Source organism: Corvus brachyrhynchos, unplaced genomic scaffold, assembly GCF_000691975.1.
Source record: "Corvus brachyrhynchos isolate BGI_N302 unplaced genomic scaffold, ASM69197v1 scaffold87, whole genome shotgun sequence".
NCBI lineage: Eukaryota > Metazoa > Chordata > Aves > Passeriformes > Corvidae > Corvus > Corvus brachyrhynchos.
Window position 1 is genome coordinate 4,918,761 of NW_008239767.1, and position 22,808 is coordinate 4,941,568.

General features: G+C 36.7%; 1 protein-coding gene across 2 annotated transcripts in view; it reads right to left on the bottom strand.

Moving 5' to 3' along the window:
• RNGTT (RNA guanylyltransferase and 5'-phosphatase) overlaps window positions 1-22,808 on the bottom strand; it is a 166,918-nt gene that overhangs the window by 94,601 nt on the left and 49,509 nt on the right. For both annotated transcript variants that reach the window (XM_017742904.1, XM_008640252.2), the window contains exon 10: window positions 13,348-13,512. In XM_017742904.1, the coding sequence (XP_017598393.1) occupies window positions 13,348-13,512 (165 nt within the window). The remainder of the gene's footprint in view (window positions 1-13,347; window positions 13,513-22,808) is intronic.

A 22,808-nucleotide genomic window follows, 5' to 3' on the forward strand; every position in this document is an offset into this window, starting at 1 on the left:
TTCAGCAGGTACTACTGTGTCTTTTCCTTCCCCTCACCAAAAAAGAAATAAAAATCTCACGGAAACACAACACAATGTGAGTTATGAGGATTCCAAAACATAATGATGACTCTACAAAGTCATACTGACTTTCTACAAAATAATTTTACTAAGGTCCTTGCACACACATAACCATTATTGATCTCCCGTGTCACAATATGCAAATACTGCTAACCATTTTGTCTGTATTTCTGATTCATAACTGACACTGCTTGTTAGCCTCCTGAAATACTTAGGGATACAGAAAAAAATCCCTTTGAGTGTTACAATACAAGACAAATGTCCCTTTTCCTTGCTTTCTCAATTTCAGAACTGCTATATGCTTCACTTCAAGTCAAGATAGAACAACTCTGCCTGCACTCCCTATGGAGTTTTCCAGAGCCACCTTCAAATTACTGATCATCTGGATCTGTTCACTCTACAGAGAGAGCTGTGACAGGGAACATACTTCATTCAAAAGTATTAGTTACAAATAAACTATTAATTGAATTGCCAGTTAGCCAGAATATAAAACACCTTCAAACATGGGCCTACTGTCATTCCTAACTTCACAGAGTCAGCATCTTTACCAGCTTAGGTTTCAGTCCAATTTAAAGACAATCCCCTTCTCCAAGGATGACAGCCCTCACCATCAGCCTCAAAGAAATTCTCATATCCTGACAACTGTCAAGTTTTATAAACATGAGCTCATCCATCTCTGTAGATAACCTACTACATAAATCTTCATAAATCCTGTTTTTGAATGACATCAGAAATCCCACAGAATGATTATGTTAAGATCAGTAAAAATAATGCAAAAATAGTTTTCATCCCAACTACCACATTTCCCAAAAATAAATCAAACTGTATCAGGCAATGATGGAGCCATCAACCAAACTACTAACATTCTAAACTCCAGCTTTCAAACATTACATTTTGAAAAGGAGGCCTCCTGGAAAAGAATTAAGCATGCATGTGGTGGGGTATAAGCTTCCTTTCAGACAATACATGGGCTGCTGTGCAATGCTTGAAAATACTATCAAAGGTAGCTTAATATCAAGTGAGGGAAGCTGGTCCTCTAAGCTATGGCTATGGTCTCTGCTCCCTCCTCCTCACCAAAATCTTTCCAGTTTCCCCTGTCCTGCAGCATCATGTCTTCTTTGGTTTGTTGGGTGTCTAAAAGCAAGAGAAGGTATCAAGAACAGAACAGCTGCTTTCAGTCTCAAAGCAAAAAAGCATCGAATAGCATGTAACTATGCCATAGAGGGGAAATTTTTCATATATTATTTAAAAATAAAACCCAGAATCTCAAACTTTCCACAAATGGAAGTTGGCTAGTTCACATTTTAACAGAAATAGAGCCCAAAACAAAGTGTTAAGAGAAGTTTTGATTTTGGTTCACTGACTGAATTACTGAAAATATGTGGTAAAACTTTCGAAACAATCTTTAGTGACTTTGGGGAATTCATGGTTTTGGGAACTAAAGGGAGCACACACCTTCTGAAATATAGATTAAAAAAAGGAAAAAGCCAAAAACAAACACATGAAACTCAATCCATACAGACTTTTATCTTTTTCACATTCAGGATACCAATGATCTCATCTAATATTGCATCGCAAGTAAAACAGCTGATCTAAACAAACGTAGTGTAAATTAACAATCTGGGAGCAGATGGGAGAGGATCAAAACCACACCTCTGGCAGTTCTACTGCTTCCTACCCTCCCTGCTCCAAACCAGACATAGCCTGGATCACCATTTCAGACTAACTTTTAGACAGCTATGAGGATGAAACCGTCTCCTCACATGCATATTTAAGTTCCTCTTCAAGTGATATGCTCAACTGCCAAGTAATTTATTTGGAAAACTGTGCAATCTCAAATTACAGCATGCTGTGATGGAGAACCACAATCTTCATTAAGCTGTCCAATGAAGTACTGCCTGTGCAATTAAAAAATTAATGCCTATTTCTCAGCAATATTTTTCTTCCTTCAACTTTACTTCCTTGTTCTTCTTTTTAGACTCTGACCAAGACATCTCCTAGAGGTTTTTTTTAAGAAACAAGGTTCACATATCAAACATTTCACAAGGAAGCAGATGCAACTCTTTAAATATTTCAATGTCTCCTCAAAAGATATCCCACAGATACCATTTTTTAAATCAACTGAAACCATCCCATTTAGACTAGACAGAATATTCCAGAAGGGCCACAGCAGCAAGAAAAAATGCACTGCCTGTTCTCTTCCACAGGAGTCTCCTTTCAAGGAGATCTCTGGATACATGAGTACTTGCCAAAGTATTTGACCAGCCAGTGCCTCATTACAACTGGCTGCTTGCCTCAAAGTGGCTCCTTCCAAGTACCTCTGAAGGTCCTGAAATCACGGCCAATGGTCTCAGGGGTGTGACTTAACACGTGGTCATAAAATAAAGATTTCTGCTTCAGTGTTAGCATTTATTTCCCTCACAAAACCAAAAGTGATCTCTCATTTATAGGATTTCATGTTTTGCTACAAATGACCTATAAAACTGTTGAAAAGCAGATTTTCAATAATTTAACAAGACCTGGTTTCCTCTGCATGAGTCTCATTTTGAAATCAAAATATGATATGCTACCTTACATCAAATAAATGAGTAAGAACAGTATCAGCTGAAGTGTATCTGCATCAGGGTAAAGTCCAAGTCTATAATGCATTCTCCTCCATTATTCATTGTCTTTAGCTATACTTATCTTACCAGCAACAAAAGGCAAGAAAGAAAACGCACCATAATAACTGAGAGTACAGCCAGAAAACCACAGCTTATACTAAATATTCTTAAGTTAATATGCTACAAAAAATCACAAAGTTACAAAATATTTCCTGACCCATGCCAATAATCTACAATATGCATAAAGGAAAAGTAGGATCAAAAACTGTAGAAAATACATTAAAAACTGAGCTCTCTAAGAAGTAATTGCTTAAAGAAGTTTCCTATGCTAATTAGGAGCCAACACATATTGAAGATAACTGCTCCATTTTTAGTAAACCAGTGAAATTTTCTACTTTGCCCTAACTGCATAAGGAACACAAAGTATAAACTTCTCACTTGCTCATTACTTAAAAAGAAATTTCATGGTTTTTGGCTGTAAAATCAGGGCTGTAAAACTGTATGAAAATCCTTTAAAAAAATTCATGCTCAAAGCTCAAATCCTAGCTTTCATACAGCCATCCACTCAAGATGCTAATTCTAGACAAAAACAGAGAAAAGCTGCAAACATTATTTTGTCTGTATGAATAGGTACATCTTGAAAGCACTTGATGTCAACCAGTAACTCAGTAACTAAGCAAAAAGAGTAAAACTAAACTCCAAAGGTTCACCTGTTTAACAAAATCACCACTATTTTGAACTGTATAATCTCTGGCAACAGCTGAATCATATGGTGATGAAAAATATACCAAATGACTGTGTAAAGACACCTGGGAAATTTTTCAGTTGATAAAATTTAAAAAATATACTTTTTATAAAATATTATTTTATGGAAAGCCTTTCAATTTGTTAATTTACTAGATGCTCTGAAATCAATCATACTGAAAGACTAAAAATAAGCTCTTTACCAAGTTAATCATACAGAACATTTTGGCCCAAAAGATATGAAAAAACACCTAATTATGGCAATAGATTTGTTCCCTATAAGAATGAAGCAGATAATGGCAGTATTGTGACACCAGTGTTCACTAATATGATCAAGAGACTAATTATTATCCATGAATCATTTGTAGCATTCAAAACTTGATTAATGTCAGGTCAAGTTTAGCATGTGATAGGTTTTATTAGTAATGCTCAGCTATCCCACAGCCTGTCAATGTACACGAGTGCCATCTGTTAGGTGTGGGAATAGCCAACAGCCACAACAAAAACACATTGGCTACAACTGGTCACTGAAGTACGTTTTAAGATCCATAAGGAGTACCCTAATAATTTTAAAGACAGTAGACCAGAATCCACCACAAAAGACCTGCTAAAGATAGGAAACTTGTAGCCCAAAAAAGTGAGCATGCAAGGCATATTTTTCTCATTTGGAAGTTCAGTCAAAGGTGTGTTTAATAATAATGAATACCTCACAGACTGACCAGTTTCCAGCAACAAATACTCTTTTGCAAGAGGAATATGCATAGCTTCCTCTCTACACTCCTCCATGGATCTTTAGCAAGCATTCCTGTATTGAATACAGAATATACTGCTTTACCCATCGCTCATGCTATTCAAATACATATGGTCCTATTGGCTCATCTAGCAAAACACTGTTAGAGGATGCTAAATATGAAATTCATGTTCCACAAAAAAACATTCACTGACAGCCTTCCATTTATTCTAATTACAGATAATGGCAAGAAGAAATTTTTTTGTGGAAGGCTCACTTTCTAGTATTTCCCAGCATTTTGCAGGTGGTCAGCTTTACCAGGGGTCACCTCTCCCTTGTACAGTCCATTATAGCAAGACAGGACTGGGCACTTCCACTGAACCTCCACAAGCTCTGCACTAGTAACAGTGTGAGCGGCAATGCTGAAATAACATGAAGTGGCAACAGACAGGTGCATGCACAGAGAGGAAGGAAGGTGACCTAATTCGACCTAATTCTGGGTTTGCTCGGCAACTACATATTCTCCTCTGGTCTACAACTAGTTAGAAACTCAGCAGGAGCATTGACAGAAACATTTATTTACCTCATAGCTACAACAGCCCTCTCAGATGTATTATAAACATGTTCTCATTTGATGGCCCTCTTGCATACCAAGTGGATGAAGATGAAAGGATGCAGATCTCAGCTGCCACTGGCATCTGTAGTACTTAAGTATGTACTTCTGTACTTAAGCTCCAAGTATTCTGTTTGTGAAAACTGTGATGTGCAGGCTCCCAGACTCCTTGATGTCTTGATGTAAAAGTCAAATATGCTGAACACTTGACGCTAGTAGGCAGGCCACAGACCAAAAACAATATAATTCCAAGAACTACAACTACTGTAGAGCATCTTCCTCAACCCTTTGCCCATATAAGTTCACAGCCAGTGACGGACTGGGGCCCAAACTACTAGTGACTGGTCATTAGCATTCTAACTAATGACATCACTCTTCCTTATCTTTTAGAACAGCAATTCTGCAGGAAAGTCTTCACTGGAGTCCATATATTCTTTCCAGAAGAGGAAGGCAATAGAAGTTCCAGGTTATAGTCATGTGATAGCAAATGAGCAGCACCTCCAAGCAAGAAAGCCGAAGAGAGTAATCCCTTCCATCTGTAACTTGCTTTGTGTCAGATGCACCTCCTTGGAAAAAACCAAGTTATTCCACACACTGGACTTTAAGAGCTTTCCCAGTTCCTACTGGAACTGCTGCCAGCTTCACAAGGGAGTTTTACAGTCTACTTTTTTCATAGAGAACTTAAGAGAAATCATATATTTCATCTACTGAAAGCTACTACCGATCTAAAAGATGCAAAGAAAAGCCACTTCCAGATATATGAATAGCTGGAAGTCACTGTAGTGTGTGACGGGATGCAACCTCAGATTTTAAGAAAGTCGAAGAACCGCACTAGCTTGATTTCACTACCCAGCCACATGGGAAATGAAAGCTATTGTGAACAAGAGTAAAATACACTGTGATGGTGGCAGGGAATCAAGTCTGATGGTTCTAACTTTTTTTTTAATATCTTTTTGGCTTTGCAGGTAATTCATTAACAGCACTCCTCAAATATGCTGATAACACTAGCTGTATGACATATTTTTAATTATTTGGAGACATTTTAGAAAAACCTAGAGCATGCTACAGTAAGAGCCCCACTGAGCTATCACGCATGTGCTGGTTCTGAGTGAATAACTCCAAAGGTCACATACCTAATATATTCAAAACAATACCCAAGAATAACTCAAGCACTATGTGTGTTAATGCTTAATTTGACAGCACATCTGCATTCTTGAATTCAAAATAAGCATGAGGCATTTCTCACTGTCAATCTCTTCTCAAAAATACAATTGAGAAACTGACATCAATTAACTACAATGTTTTCAAATGCTTTTTTCAAATAAGAGAAATAAGCTGCTTCAAGAAACTTTAATTGACTTTTGTGATAGCTTCAAAATCATGATGAGAGGAACACGGACTCCTCGAAGCTTTGCGGGAATGACCCTGCCCAAACAGCAATATTTCATTTTTTTTCCTGATGAAGAAACAGCAATCTATTTCATAGCTTGACCATTTCATTTACTGTGCTCTTCACAGTTCTCCGTTTCAAACTACACGGTGCCTTCATTTATTTTCTTTTAGACATTGGGATGTTACCCACATAACTCTCCTATGCTCCCTGAGCCGGCAGAACACACCCATCTGAGATAACAGTCTTGCTGGAGCTGGAGGAGGTTTAATAGGTTCCACTAGCCAATGCTTTGATTTATTTACAAATTATCTGCAATCTATGACATTCCTGAATGGATGAAAGATGCTCAGTAAAGTCTGTAATGTCTTCAACTGAGCAAGGCTCTCATCACACTGATGCTTGCAAACTCCCTAATACTCTGGATTTGACCAAATACTACATTCAATATGTTCTTCTGATGTCAAAAAAAAGAATGGCACTGGGCTGAGTACAAAGGGGCCAAGTACATTTTAATTTGTTCTCTGAATGATCTTCCACTGTTACATACGTGATAGGGTTTAATTCAGCCCCTGTGTAAAGTGTAACAACATAATCCGGTCTCTGGTTGTCAAAAATATGGATAGCTGTTTTAATTAAATCAGATAATTGAGGATTTTGTTTTATTAAGCATTTCTAATAAGACTTGTCAACAAAGACAAAACTGTATATACAATAATTCAATTAGACATAAAACTGATATACAAGAATATAAAGTCTTCATACATTTACTGTTACAATTTCTGATTCAAACTCGGCTAATATTTTGTACTAGGCCCGAAGCAGTCATTTTAATACCAAAATTAAGGTTTATGTTCTGGATGTTTAAAAAAAAGCTAATTCTTCTGCTATGCAATGGCACTTGAGGGCTTTATTTCCTACAAAGCTGAAATTAAAACTCTAAAGCCATAACAGTAAAATGTTAATATTTTATTGTTTCTTTATTTTCAAGATTAATTTTATACAAGGTCTGGTTTGGGGTTTTTTTCTCAAAATTGGGCATATCACAAGAAAAGAAACAGCTACCAGCAATGTCCTATAATCTTGCACCATAATAAATTGCTTTAAATTTCACCCCCATCTTTACCATTTTCTTTGTGCTTTTATTCATTTTATCCAAATTAAGCGCATGTCTCTTGAACATCATTCCAATACGAGAAGGCTGATGGCTTCCCTGTGGAGCTGCATTGCCAGAAGGCAGTTTGGAAAGTGACAGGCTGTGAAGTGGCACAGTGGACAATATTAAACAGTTGCCCCTCAATTAATGAGTGGAGTGACCCACTTAGTCACCACAGCTGAGTCTTCTAACTAATTCAGAAGATATCAAATATACAATTCAATTGCCCATACTGGCATACCAACTGGTAATTAGGTCCAAACAGATTTGCATTTCCCTGGTTTGGTAATACACCATAAAACTGAAAGAAGAAATCACTGTTAAAGACACTTTTCCTACTTAGAAAGGTGTATAGTATTTCCACTGCACAAAATACAGAAAAAATAACTTACAAAAATGTTAGAATGTTCAAATCTGTTGTTAAAATGTTAAAAGCTAAACTGAATATGTACTGTCCTGATGTTTAAAATTACAGTGTGCACCAAGCAGAACACTCCATCCATATGCCTTTATTTTTCCACTAGTTCCATTGCTATCTTTCTCACACTAGAGTTTGACAAGTCAGAATTTAATTACATATTCCACATCTGAATTATTCTACATTAATTTAATTTGTACCACTAGCAATATCTAAGATGGGCCACAAGCTATGAAAATAATCCTTCTTGGAAATACTCAAGACTGTTTTAACTTTAGTAGATCATTTTCTGAAAAATGTGAAATGTAACTAATGTGTGAATAATTTCTTAAAAGAAAAGAAAAAAAACTTCTTTCCTAACCAAAATTCTACTGTGCTGTAATATTATACTTGACCTTCAACATCACAAATAGTAATAATCAAAAGCAAGTAGCCTGATCCTCTCTTGTTTACGCCAGGAAATGACAGAGATTCTTGTTCGTGAATAGGTCTCCTTAAGTGACTCCAGCAAAGCAAGGAAGCTGAGAAGTTAGCCACAGCTGAGTCAGTGTTTTTCCTAACATGAGAGAAAACCTTTTGGTGTAACCCAAATCCAAGCAAGTAGCTGCTGCTTCCCTGTCCCACAGAAAGGAAAAGGAACACTCAGAGGCAGCCGGACCCCCCACCAGCACTGGCCTACAAAGCCTCTGCCACCCTCAACCTCCCACTGACAGAAATTATGTTTACCAAATAATATTCACATCGCTATAGTGCTGCATGAAATAACTCCAGTTCAAGCACTGAATTTCAAGTGGCAGTAACCTACATTCAGCTCAAGACCTGCAGTATAGTTACCTATTTCATCTTTACAATTTACAAAGCTTCCACTTGGGCTGATTGGCTGTACCTACCTCTACAATTCATATGGTAAAATAACTTTGAACAATCAGGCTGAAGTCCTACATGCTGGGATATAAGACAGCTGCCAAGTGAAGATTTCGAATTTTAGTATAAGCATAAGGTAACATCTTTCCAGCTTCTTATTCACTATTTGTTTACTAGGTTCCTCAGGTAAATGATTAGTTGTGTTTACAGGAAGAAAAGCATGCCAAAAAGATTTAACTGAAGGTAACATCACCAATAACAAGCATCTAAGGGTGGAATAAGGCAATATTGCTTTTACACCATTAAACTTTTCATTCTTGCAGAGATGGAACAGGACAAAGTGAGGAATTTAAGAAATAAAGAAATAAAAGCATACAGAAACAAAATGGTAGAGGGGAGATGGGTTAGAAAACAATTAAAAGGTGATGAGATGACAAATAGGCCAAAACCCTGGAATGGAACAGATGGAGTGAGGAATATGATGTAGGCCAGACACTGAAGAATGGCTGCCAACTCTAGGTCAGGAAATGCAGGACTGAAAGGTGAGCCAATTAAGCTACTCCTGAAGGCATAGAAAAGCAAAACAAAAATAAAAACGGAGGAAACAAGTCTTCTTGGCAATAAAAAACCTCCAGATGGTAACATTCCCTCTCCACTGAGATGTGGAATTCAAGATCTTCAATAAATAAACAGATTATTTGACACTTCTGCTTCTGCCATTGTTGCCATGCAATTCTTCTGTCTTCTGTCGCACGACTGCAAAGCTTCTCCACATGTTGTCTGTAGGCAACTTGGAGATACAAGACAGGGCTTTGTCATTTTCAGTCAGTTTTGGTTAACAGCTCTCTTGGCAGACACAGATGAACAATGTCTGCATATCAGGGTTCACTCTTCAAGGCATGCAAACACTATCTTACAGCTGCCTCAGCTGCCTGCAAAATACCCACATCAACATGTCAAGCAAGGTGTGCACTTACACAGTCTCCTGCATCATCAGAGATCCACAGCCACTTAATTTTCCAAAGCAAACCATCTCAACAGGAGCTATACCTTTATTGGCATAAATGCTAGACATTCCACCTCTCCTAACAACAACAAAAGCAGTTTTAAGAAGTAAAAATAAAAATCCAAGTGTCAAATGAACCAGGAGAACAAAGTAAGTCACCTGTCAGTTCACAGATTTGACTGAAAACTTTTAAGAAGATCCTAGACCATTTAATCTTCTAGCAGAGATTACCTTCTTTCTAATCCCTCTAGGACAAGCTGTCATTTTAAAACCAGATAATAGTCTAAGAACTGACAAGTCATTGACATACAGCATGCTAACATTTGAAAAAGGTTGTTCATTTGACCTGTATCATTGTTTAACCTTTAGCCCTATTGTTCCATTGAGAGTGATGGGCACAATTCTCCACGGGACCACAGACTGCACAGAAAGGAACTTTTTCCTGCTCTTACTAGACAGAATTTTCATTAGACAATGGGCTTTAGGGATGACATCCAGATTGAGACTGTTCACACAAACAAGCCTTGCAAGAGAACTATGAGTTGGTTTAAGCAAGGAAAGTCAAGAGTTGGACCATTTCCAATAATGTAATTATTTCTATGCACCTGTACTTCCTGTTCAAGATAACGAAATCAATGTCTTGTTGAAAAGCCTATAAATAAAAGGCTAAGGTTCAAAGGCTAAGTGTATGAAGCATTTAAAGCACTAACCTATAATTCAACTTCTTCCACTGACAGCTACTATCCTCACACAAAGGGTGGGAGAACTGGCAGATTTGACCATATCATCTTCTGGAGTTCTGATGCAAACCAGTAAATGCAAAGAAAGCAAGCTATGCAAGAAGTGACCAATTATGCAAGTGTAATGACAAACACCAAAAAATCAACTTTGCTCAAAATGTCTAAGAGAACCTGGAAGTTACATTAAAAGGAAAAATCTATCATAGAATACATGTGTTTCCAGCTAACACTAGAAGAGTAATCTGTGTTTAATTGATTATAGTGGAAAAAAATTTTAGTGATACTGTCTTCTCCATCAATATCAGAGTTCAACAAGGCAACATTTTTAGAGACTGAGAATACACAACCTGCTCCCCAGTGATTGTCCCTTTCTTTTCTTTGTCTTACCCTTAAAACCCAGTCTTACAAAAAATAAAGGCCATTCAAACATCATAAAATAACAATGAAGGCAACATTATAGACGACACAGCCCTTATTTCCAACATCCAAAACCAAATCTCAAGACACAACTATAAATGCTGCCATACTTTATAATTGCACTTTAAAAGTGCATTTCATTTCACAGTAAATTGATTTTCAGATTAGAAAAAAAAATAGTCAGTACCTAACTCTGGTATTAAAGTTCCAAATCCATAACTCTAAGAACAATTTCATTATTGGATGCATTATATAACATAGCACAAAGTTTACTGCTGTTTCAAGTAATTACTTCCACTTTTTCACTGAAAAGAACTAAGTCTACATGGAAACCACCCATTTTTTCCAGTATAATTAAAAGTTTTAGCCACTTTTTCTGCTATTAAATATAGTGCTGAGACTCCTGGCCTATTGAGTAATCTTCCTACAGTCCACACAATCTAGCACACATTTACTGATACATTATTGTTGATAAAAAGAATGGAATGGAATGTCTTATATCATAGAAAGGAATGATGGAGGGAGGCTGTGAAGAAAGAGGTCTACAGTATTCCCTTCTGTAAGGTTCAAACTGCATCCTGAGAACATGTTTCAAAAATTGAAGCTTCTCAAAACAAAAATAAGATGTGATGAAGTACACTTGATGACTTTCTTGATCCCAAGCAAAATCCAGCTACACTTAAAAACAAACAAAAACAAAACAAACAAACAAACAGAAAACCTGCAAAACATACTCCAAAAATTTTGATGAAACTCATTCTGAGCAGGTATGGGTTTTCCACTTTTTCAGTCTTGAATATGGTGGTGCAATCAGAGATCCTTCTCATCGGTGGCCAAAGATGGCTACCTCCACTGATCTTTGAAAACAACAAACCTTGGGGGTGACTTGATAAGCCATATCTTCTCTCAGTGACATACACTGGGAAGAAAGTAGGGAAGAAACACAGTCTTAGAAAAACCACAGGTTTTCTGAGACCACTCAAGGGTGTAAATCTTTAAAGATCTTATCATGGTTTAATCCCAGCCAGCAATTAAGCACCACAAAGCTGCTCATTCTAGTCAAGAAAGGAAGGATTCTGTTAGATCCTTCCTAAAGATCAAAGGATCCAACTCTTCTTGGAAAAGAAGAACCAAGAAAAATGCCTATCTAAACATAAGGAGAAGATCTACCTAAGAAGGTCCCACTTGTCATCCTTTAGCATCCATTCAGCAGCACCTATGTCTGGAGAGATACTGATGGATATGAGCACCTGTCTCTGGAGGGACTGATTGAGAGGATAGAAGGAACTCCTTGTCTTCCTGCAGACCTTGCTGTACTGTACATAGAGCTGGAAAACCCTCTCAAGACATTCATCATTGATGCAAGAGGAAGTCTGTTTGCATTTTCAGCTATGCTGATGAAGTATTCATCACTACGTTTGTTGCTATAGTTGCAGAGATGACTGAATAAAAATAGGATAAAGATCCTTTGGGCAAAACAGTATTATTTTTAAATAGTCTTTTTTCAGAACAGGGTAATACTTCAAAACAACAGTCTATTCTGACCATACATAATGAAAAATTCACAAAGTTATGATGAATATGAAAATGCAACCCCTTTTTCATCACCCTGAGGAAGTGTTACAGGAATCACACTCATCAAGTTCACAGAAGTAATGAAATGAAAAAGATATTTTAAGGTAAGTAAGAGCAACAATAATTGTTAGTCTATATATTGATCTTTTGAGAATATATTTTTATAAACCCTATTCTTTTGAGCAGATACAGATTTGAAATCTATTTTGAACCAATAATTATTTCTCTTAAGTGTTTACCAATATTGCCTTAGATAAAACTCCATATCAATACTGGTACTGCTACCTAAAACTCCTTACAGTTATCATAGGGCATACAAACAATTCTTAAATATTGACATAAAACTTCTTACTTATTGAAAACAATGATCAGATTTCAAGCCTCCTAAAAGGCTTTCTGTTTTAAGAGTACAAAGAACATATTTCTCTAAGTAAGAGTGATTTAAGTAATGACCAAAAAAAACCCTATAATGTACATTGTACAAAAAGAAAGATGGGTAACCTAAACTCTAAAATGAAGAAGGCTTCAGAGTCTGTCATGATTGACATTTAAAACACCTACCTCAAACCAACCAAAAAAAAAATCCCAAAGAAAAAAAAAAATCAAAAGAAGCCACACCAAACCCAAATATCCCAATAAATTAAAAGTGTATAGACATTCTTTCCTCAAAGATGTTTTTAAGGTGGTGGTAACACATTAGGGTGAAAAATTTTTGACTGAACTGCATTTGAAACACAATCATCCCAAATGCAGATTTCAACGTCCTAAAAGTTTAACCTGGTACTTCAGATTTATTGATATCTTCAAAGGCTGTTTTCTAAAAGCCTGAGATAAGTAATAAAACCAAAAAAACCCACTTTTCAGAATATCCCAAGCTGGTAATCACCCCACAACCACTGCTGAACACTTGGTTAGCAGAGGAACTCACTGGAAGACACAACAAAAATGCTGAGGGAAAACCTATACCTACCACTGTTTTGCTGCCTCCAGTACCACAACATAAAAAACTGTTTTACTGTAGTCAAGCTTACCTTTCTGGAAGTGTAGATGTCAAAAAATGGTTTGTTTCGAACACCGAACGGTTCCTGTGCTTTGTCAATGAGACCACTTTTCATCTTTTCATGTCGTGGAAATATAATCTCTTTCTCTATGCATGCAAGTCGAACATTAAAATCACAGTCTCCAACAGGCTGTCCCTGCCAAGTTACAAAAATCAGTATTAAAATCAAACACCAAATTATTTGAGCCATCTAAGTTTGCCTAACACAATATTTAGAATCCTACAGATACATAAAAGTATTATCAAATCACTAATTTTTTCCCAAACGTGTGGCTTTCAAGTATCTGTCTCAAGCTATAAGAAGCTTAATTAAATCAAAGTTCACAGAAAGCTAGAAACCTGTAATATGCATTCAGGCACATGTGAATTAACTATCTAAATACCTTTAAAGTTAAGTAAAATAATTTAAAGATTCCCTAATTATGGCTTTTATATGGCAGCTACATACTTCTCCACATAGCTTTCGTCTGAAGTCATTTAGCTCATTTTGTTTAGAATACTTTTCATGATGAAGCAACAATGAGATTTACACATTTAAGTGAACTCTTTGCTCCGAGTGCAGTATATTGATGCCTTGAAAGAAACATTAATTAATGTTCATTTTTCTGTCACAGAAAAGAGAAAAATAGGTGCAGTTGGAAAATGTGCCAATAAACAATGGCTACAAAAGCCTGCAAGATATTTGACAGCTCAGTCACAAAAAGGCAGTAAAACCCTTCACTAAGCCTCAGCAGCATACCCTGACCTTTCAAGATCTGAAATAAAACAGCAGCTTTACATTGCTCTTTATACACTTGGTGCATTGCACCAGATCAGTATGAGCATTCAAAATGCACATTTGTCAGATTAGTAATGGCTTGTAATGGAGTTTATTATATTTTGAGCATTAGATAGTGAGGGAAACATGCTATGTATATCACTAGAACAAAACAAGCAACTGTCAACTAATAAATTCAAAAGCTCGTTTCAATTGGAGGTGTCAGTTTCACAGCAATGAGACAAAACTCATAGATTTGCATTGTTAGAAGCATGATACAGCACTGAAAGTTGTTTACATGAGATCATCCCTCATTTTGCCACCCCATTCACACAAGAAAATAATTTTCAAAACCCATTCCTTTCATGGCCTACAGAACAAGCTCACAGAGCCTTGGCTTGCAAACCAGAATTCTTTGAAAATTGAAAGCAGTGAGCAAAGAAAACTGGGAAGACATGAGACTCAAATCATCAATGGCAGCAGTATAGCTGAGCAGGAGAACCGGCTACCAGGTATTTCCTATACTAAATGCAGCTAGAAGGAAAAAAGCACTGCTCCAACATGCATCAGAGAGGATATGAACTGGTCAACTGGGAAGAATGCCAAAAAAATAAATGGCAAAATGACATTCTGATGGGGCATACAAAGGTAAGAAAGTAAGTAGTATCTTAAGAGGTATCTCAATTAGGAAAAAAACAGAGTACCAATTTTAGACCAACATGAATTTGATCAATTCCTTCCAAAATCATAGTGGCTTTCACCAAAATCTTCGGCATTGCATGCTCCCAAAGGGCCATTAAGTTTGTCTTGTATTTCTTTGCTAGCATTAGATCCTACTAGGCCTCTATCAAAAGTCCTCAGTTGTTCATGGCAACAGCCTTAAGAATTATGCATTGCTCCCATACCACATGTAATTCATAACCACTTTCTTTCAGGACTCTGCTTCCAGTCTATGTAAGAACAGGCAGCACAGCCACCATCACTCTGTAGGGAAGCACATCTTGTGCAAAGCCTGTGGTAGACACCATGGGTGAAATGTCTCCTAATCTCTGTTCAGTGATCCATGCTCGTGAAGAAGAAAGCTCAGCTCACTGTTACTGTTGCCTTCAGTGTAATCTTCCTTTCAAATATGAAGGTGTTATTAGTAAAAAGCCATTCAAATAAAAGGAAAATTAGGATTATGGAAAATTCCAAGGGGCAGGAGAGTGGTTCACTCTTTATTCATTTCTCACAGGATACAGATGTGTGATCTACAGATTTTTAAGTGCCACAGACAAAATGCTGGAAAATCAATCAATCTTTTACTTTCTACTACTTTCCTTCCTTTCTTTCTCATCCCATGTATAGCATACTTGAGTACTCATCTATACAGTGACAGAGTTTGTCCTGGTTTGTACATGTAATTAAAACACAGACAACACATCTCAATCCCTGTAACAACTGACTGAAGAACTAATTTAAGAATTCTTTCCTGGGAAATGTGTATATATTTTTTTTTATTACTTCAAAGAACCCCATAATTCTCTAGGTACATTTCAGCAAGATCTAGTGCACATGCTCTTTCCTATAGTACCTTTTCCACTCAGCCGTATTTTATTAGTAGGTCTGAAAGAGCAAATTAACTAATTAATATTTCATACATTTGAGCTTCCAATAAGCAGTAAGGTTATTTAGAAAGCTTTTTTATAATGACTCATTCAAAAAATCGTTTCGTACAGTGATTTAAATTTATTTCCATCCCTTAACAGTTAAATTAAAAGCTGAGGCAACTTCATATGCACCATAAACCAGCTGAATCACTTTCTTTTCCTTTAAATATTCCTTTCACTTTTCTCATCTACTTGGAACTAATTATTTCCTGCAGTTCTGCCAATCATATATTTCTATTTTAAAGCTTGTTAAGCAGAAGGGTATATTACAAGTAGATTCCATCAAAAAAAGGTCAAAGCTAGGTTGACATAAGATTATATGAGACAGGAAAACAGACAATGCTGCCAAGCTGCTTCTTCATCAGACTAGTAAACGAAGAAGTCAAAGAGTATTTCATTCTCACAAAAGCACAGGCCATTAGCAATAAGAAAATTAGTACATCATTGAATTTAACTCAAGGACATACTGAATAAAAGCAATATTGGAGGAGAGTGGCTCTTTCTTTGTTATTAGACATTTCCCATAATTACAAAAAATGTTCTAATACACAAGGCATTTATCCCAGACATATCCAAAATCTTCAAGTGATAAAATTCTAGTTTTTAGCAAATAAGTAGGAGGGTAATGTAGGCTGCAATAAATAATTCAGAGACCTTGACAAAACCAGAAGAGATTTAGTGTATAAAGCACATATTTAAAAGTTGTCAAAACCCAAGACATTGATGCACGTTTACTCTAAACCCAGGCATTAAGTAATAGCATGTTTTTAGGCAATATAGATGTTTTATTAATCTAAGCATTCAGATGATTAAGATTGTATTCCAATATGTAGGTTTTCACCTGTCTGAGAGGATGAGGGTCACTACTGCTTGGCAGCATAGTTACTGAAGTACATTACATGATAATTCCTGTTCTAGACATTTTTAACCTAAAATATGTGTGTTAGCAAAGGGTAAAACAAAATTAACAAGTAGCATGTATCTCCTACCTATGCTAGAAAGTTACACTTGCCTCTCACTGTAAATAAAATGTATCCTAAAGCAATACATCATTTAGACAAGCCCTAAGAGAAGAGACATCTGTTGAATCAACACCTCTTCCTTGAGCAGCTGAGTTTTCTTCACCTGTTGAAACTGTGCATTGCACTAAGGTCACAGCACGGAGTGGGCTTGCAAAGTATGGTTCTGATGTTAAAACATCCTCCACACAACTTCAAAACATAAGATGAAATTTCTACTGCACTTTGAAACCCACCCAGGAGTCAAAACTTCTAAATTTAAACTTAGGCTATTTCAAATTAACTTCTCAACAAGTCACATAAGAACCACAAAAAGAAATACATGTTTAAAAACACTAAAAAACAGGGTCTGCAGCTCATTTAATATCCATTGTCTTGAGCAGTTGGGGGAGAGCAATTTACTTATTGAATGGAGATTAAAAAAGGGGAAGAAAAAAAAAGGAAAAGAAAAAAAGAAAATTAAAAAATGCTACCACCAAAGAAAATCCACCCACCCAACAAAACCACAGTCCCTCTAATGATGCTCCAAATACATGCCAAGAGACTGAATTTGGACAAGTGTCAGGCTGTGCTCCCGCCCTCCACCCGGTTCCCAGTGACCTCATTGTTGAAGTCACAACTTCATGCTGCAGCTGGTAACTCAAATCCCAGGTCATTACATGCAGGAAGATGGCAGGAGTTGCTGAGATAGGGATAAGAGGATAATGTGATTTCTGCTGCACATCCTGCATGTCTCTCCACAAGGAGAAAGGTATCCCTGAGGACCTACTATCACCCTCCACGTTTAAGTTTCCCTTCCCCTGTGTCTCTAAAGTTACCTTGTGGCTGCAGGTCAGCAAATTCCATAAGCCTTACATGGAAAGTCCTTTACCCAGATGGATGCAGTGAATACACCATGCTGTATAGGTGCTAAATTCCATAAAAGTACTTAATCTTTGACTTTGGTATTTATGTGGTTTTTCCCCCAATGCAGCTACAGTTAAAAAAAAATAATGCCTGGGCCTCTGCATACAGCTGATAAACCAGCATGGTCCAGGATAAACTGAGAATATTTATTCTTTTCCTCCACGAGGCAGGCTGAAGCCTACCCACCAGCAAAGCATGCTCCATTTGCTTCTTCAGAGCAGTACCTGAGACATGAATAATTCAGCACACGCACAGAGATGTACGTTCCATGCACATCTTCACTTACTGAGCCAGAGTGGAACATATGTCACAACTGTCTTAGCTTTAATGATTTTGAGAGAAGAATAAAGAATAAGCTCAGCCTGATATTCTACCCTGTGTTTAACGTTATTATTGACAATTCAAGACACCCACAGCTGACATCTGCATTTCCAATGAAAGCCCATTATTAGTTCTCCCAACTTCTGAAGGCCACGCAGTCTAATATTTTGCATTTAATATTAATGATCTGGCACATATTTCTTCTGACCATCGTTTTATAGATGCTGCTCTTTTTCTATACATAGCTTTATATAAAAGCAATCTAAAGGTGCTGTTTCAGTTTCCAAATAAGATTATTACTACATTCAATCACCTAAAAGGTTTTTTTCATTTCCTATGAAGTTTTCTTTTTAAAGCAGCATTAAAAATAAGGTATCAGAGAAATGAAAAATTTTATAGAATTATGACCCTTAAGTTCTACATTTCTAAAAAGCAAAAGGCATGAAGATCAATATAATCTAAAAATTAAATTTAAAATTTTGGAGGTTTTCTAACTTACATCACATATATGACAATGGCAAGGAATTCAGCAGTTTCAAAAGGTTTCTAAAATTTATCTTACCATCAATGAGGTACAGCGTGTGAAATATTGTTTCAATTGTAACAATACAACCAATGTGCTGCAGGAACATAATTACTATTTATATGTTGTTGTTTTGTACAATGGAATATCGCTCTGATTTGTTTTTCACAGAACAAAAATGGTTTGAAGAATCAGACCTATTAAAAAGATTGCTTGAGACATATATGAAAGTACTGGTATTTCCTTAAAAAATAATCACTAAAAATAAATTTTAAAATGTACAAAGGAAAGAAGTTAGTAGCCAATGGATAACACCAAGGTCTAACAGAACATACACATATAGCTCCATAGGGTTTGTTCATTTGTAAACATATGTCACAACTGAACAACTTGAACAAATCAGCAGGACTGTTGAAACTGTGACTAAACAGATACGATCAAAACAAAAAAAGTAGTTTGCACTCCAAACGTTGCTCCCTTCCTTGCTCTTCTGAGATTACTCAAAATTTTAAACAAATTCACAATAAAAACCATAGAACTCTGTAATTGCAACTGAATGATAAATTTGCACCACCAGTGTAACAGTAACATATACAAAGCAGAATATTTACAATCGCTTGAAGTGACTCATTCTCATCACCAACACAGGGCAATAAAGAGGCAGAATTATGGAAACAGGCATCTAGCACAGATGAACACCTAAGCCCTCTGTTTTGAAAACAAAGCTCCAGTTAGGCACCGAAAGCTTAGCAGCTGCTGTTTTCGGAGAACAGACAACTCAGTCAAATTCATTGATTGAACGTACAGTGACTTCATTTAGAAATCCTTCTGAGCCCTCAAAAACAGAACTCAATAAGGGGATTTTACTGGGACGTAAATTATTAAAACGAAAAGGAATCCTGTTCCATCTAGACTGGTTGCCTCCCCTCAGGTAATCTGAGTAGATGAACTTCCCACTTCAATTACAGAAGAAAAAGTCATAGTTCTAATAAACCCTAATTATAAAACAGATGTGTCATTAACACCATGGGGTATTTACACACAAAAAAGATTGCAAATGGGAATACAAGTTTTAATAATTTATCTTACACTGAATTTAGGCTATCTTCAAAGTCAAACACAGGATTTTACTGCTTCAGTTTTTTCTAATTATTTTTCCTAGAGCTTGTGTTGCATGTGGTATGGAGGCATTCTTATCTTAATTGCAACAGATACTAGGTGGTCCAGTCAATATTTTCTCTTTCTACTTCTACTCTCCTCACACTCTTCCTTTCTATCAGCCATTCACAATGACTCTTCATAGAAATAGCTATTGCTGGGTTTTCACACAACTGTCTTTATGATAAAGAATTATCACTCCAGTGAATTAAAGAACCGTGGGAAAATTCCTTCATCTTGAAAACATTATTCAAGCCATTTCATACTTGAAAAGATTGTGATACTGGTGTTTTTAGAATATAAATCACTTCATGGTATTTAAAATAAGACTGTCTAGTACAGATAGTATGAAGTCTCATAAAAACTAGAAAAGAGGGGGGAAGAAAAAGTAGTAACAATCAGCACTTATTCACAACTACTATCTTAGAAAAGGAACCACCTACATTGCCTAAACCATGACAGAACTAAAAATTAAGTATCAGCTTGTAACACCTGAAGACTTGTAAGCATCCATCATTTCAGTACACAATCTGTCTTTAGATATCTAGTTCATTGTCTACATGGTTAGCTTATGAGTAAGAAATACTGATAAATGTAATACTCATTTCAAAAGTGGTATTTTTTCTTCATATTTATTTTAAATAAGAGAAATATTCTAGAAAGGATAAAAATACAGCCTCCATATTCTCTCCGAGACCATAACAGTCAGTCAGGCTATTCAAACATGTTAGAATCACAGAATGGTCTGGGTTTGAAGGGACCTTAGAGATCATCCAGTTCCAACCCCCTGCCATGGGCAGGGACACTTTTCACTAGACCAGGTTGCTCAAAGCCCCATCCAACCTGGCCTTGAACATTTCTAGGGATGGGACATCCACAGCTTCTCTGGGCAACCTGCTCCAGTGCCTCACCAAGCTCACAGTGAAGAATTTCTTCCTACTATCTCATCTAAACCTGCCTGCTTCCAGTTTAAAGCCATTCCCCATTGTTCTATCACTACAGGCCCTTGTGAAAAGTCCCTCTCCCAATCTCTTATAAGTTCCCTTCAGGTACTGGAAGGCTGCAGTAATGTCTCCCCTAAGATTTCTCTTTTCCAGATTGAATAATTCCAATTCTCTCCCAGTTAGGCATGGAAAAGAAAATTCCATAGTGAGGTCCTGCTTTCAACCTTGATAAAAACAACCCCAAAACATATAGTTATTATAATTGCTACCTCCTTCTGGTTAACTTTGATTATTTCTTTTTGTTTAGTTCTTTTCCCCTAGAAACAGGAAAAAGATGTGAAGAGACAAGGGAGAAAGCTGAAAAAATGAAATATTATCGCTAGATTAATTGTAGAAAAGGAGTAATTAAAACTAAGTTAGGGAAATAAGACATTACAACATTTGAAAACTCTCACTGCTTCCATATGACCTTCCCCCCAATACTCTCTTCTGCCTACAGATTTTTGTTTTGAAATACACTGGACAACAAGCCCTGTTTAAGACTTCACTACCAGTACTTAGAAAACTGGACCTGATAATGCAACTGGAAAACCTGCTCCACTGTAAATCACACCTTCCACTTCAGCTGTGATTACTGCCATATTTTTGAGAGATCTGAATATTTTCTTGAGACAGAAGCTGGATTTAAGTCCACTTGGCAGTTCCTATGGGAATGACAGTCATAAACTGTGAGCTGAAGGAGAGAGTTTTTCTATTTAATCATAAGTTCCTATAATGTAACAAGAAGATTAAAAGATACTGCAGATAAAAAGTGAGGGTTTTTAAAGACTAAAATCATGAGAGGCAGAAAATTGTTTAACAAAGATACTGAGAAAAGCTCTTTAAGGAGACTCCCTAAGAACAAAAAAAATTGTGGACTTTATTCTGCAAATTGTATTTTCAGTTTGAAGTATCTCAGTTTTTTTCATTTACAACCCAACTTAAACTTTCAGGTGTAACTTTGTATTTTTTTATAGCAAGTTTCATGGTTTGCTGAAAAAGCATGACATCAGGGTAAGGAAGTAAGATAAAACCTACAGACACAAACACCTGAAAAATACAAAGGATTTAGTATCATGGTAACTTCTAAAGCTACTCTTGGAGAACTACTTGTCCTGTACCTCTCTCCCAGGAGCAACACTTTGTGTCTCTTCCACTGACAATTACGCTAGTGATAATTTGCCATTAAAAAAGTTTCTGCTGAGACATGCTTCATGTTAAGGTATAAAAACATTCATATTTTGAGAATTAAACAGGGCATGACAGAATTTAATTAACTCCCTTTTGCTTTTATATAATACTCTATTAAGCATTCTTTATTTTGGAAAATTTGGAAAACAAACCACCTTCACTGTGATCCATAGTGCCCCCTGGGTTGGGAAAACGAGGATCAAAGTCAGAGATGTAAGGGAAAGAAAGAAATCAATGGATTTTTTCACACAATGTAACCAGCAAGTTAAACAGTCATGCTTCAAACTATTTATAACACTAGAGAATGCTCCCCAACAACAAGCAGCTTGTTAGATAAAAAATAAGAGCATGAAAACAGCAAAGACATCCTGGTCAGCATGTACTAATTATCACTCTTCAACAATAATTTACTTTTTGCATGCATCATAGCAAAGGAGATCTTTTTTAAAAAGGGATGGAAAAATGAACAGAAATGCTACTTTTCAGTTGCTGTGCACTTGACTGAAACAGAAGGAGTAACAGTAAAGAAAGCACAAGGTAGCTGAGAGTTTACCACAGAGGTAAGAAGATTTTCAAATTGTGCTGCTCAGACATACAACTCAGGTTTTTAATGACGGATTGTGGGAGTGTGTCTTGTTTGGTTCAGTCCGGGTCTCCCCCTTGGGTTTCGTGTTACTGTACCATCCCAGTTTATACCCTCCTGGTTTCGTGTTCATAACCCTGCTTTCTCTATTTGTCTCCTCCCAGCCCCCTGCCAATCGCTCCAGCACCCCTCCCAAGCTTCTAGAAAGTTCTGGCAGGGGCGTCGAGTGATTGGTCTTGGGGGGAGGATCCCTCCCTTCCTTTCCCAAGATAGGTGCCCTTGTGTGTCCCTCATCCCGCAGACCCGTCCTCTCCTTCCCTGATTCGATGCCGTTGTCATCCC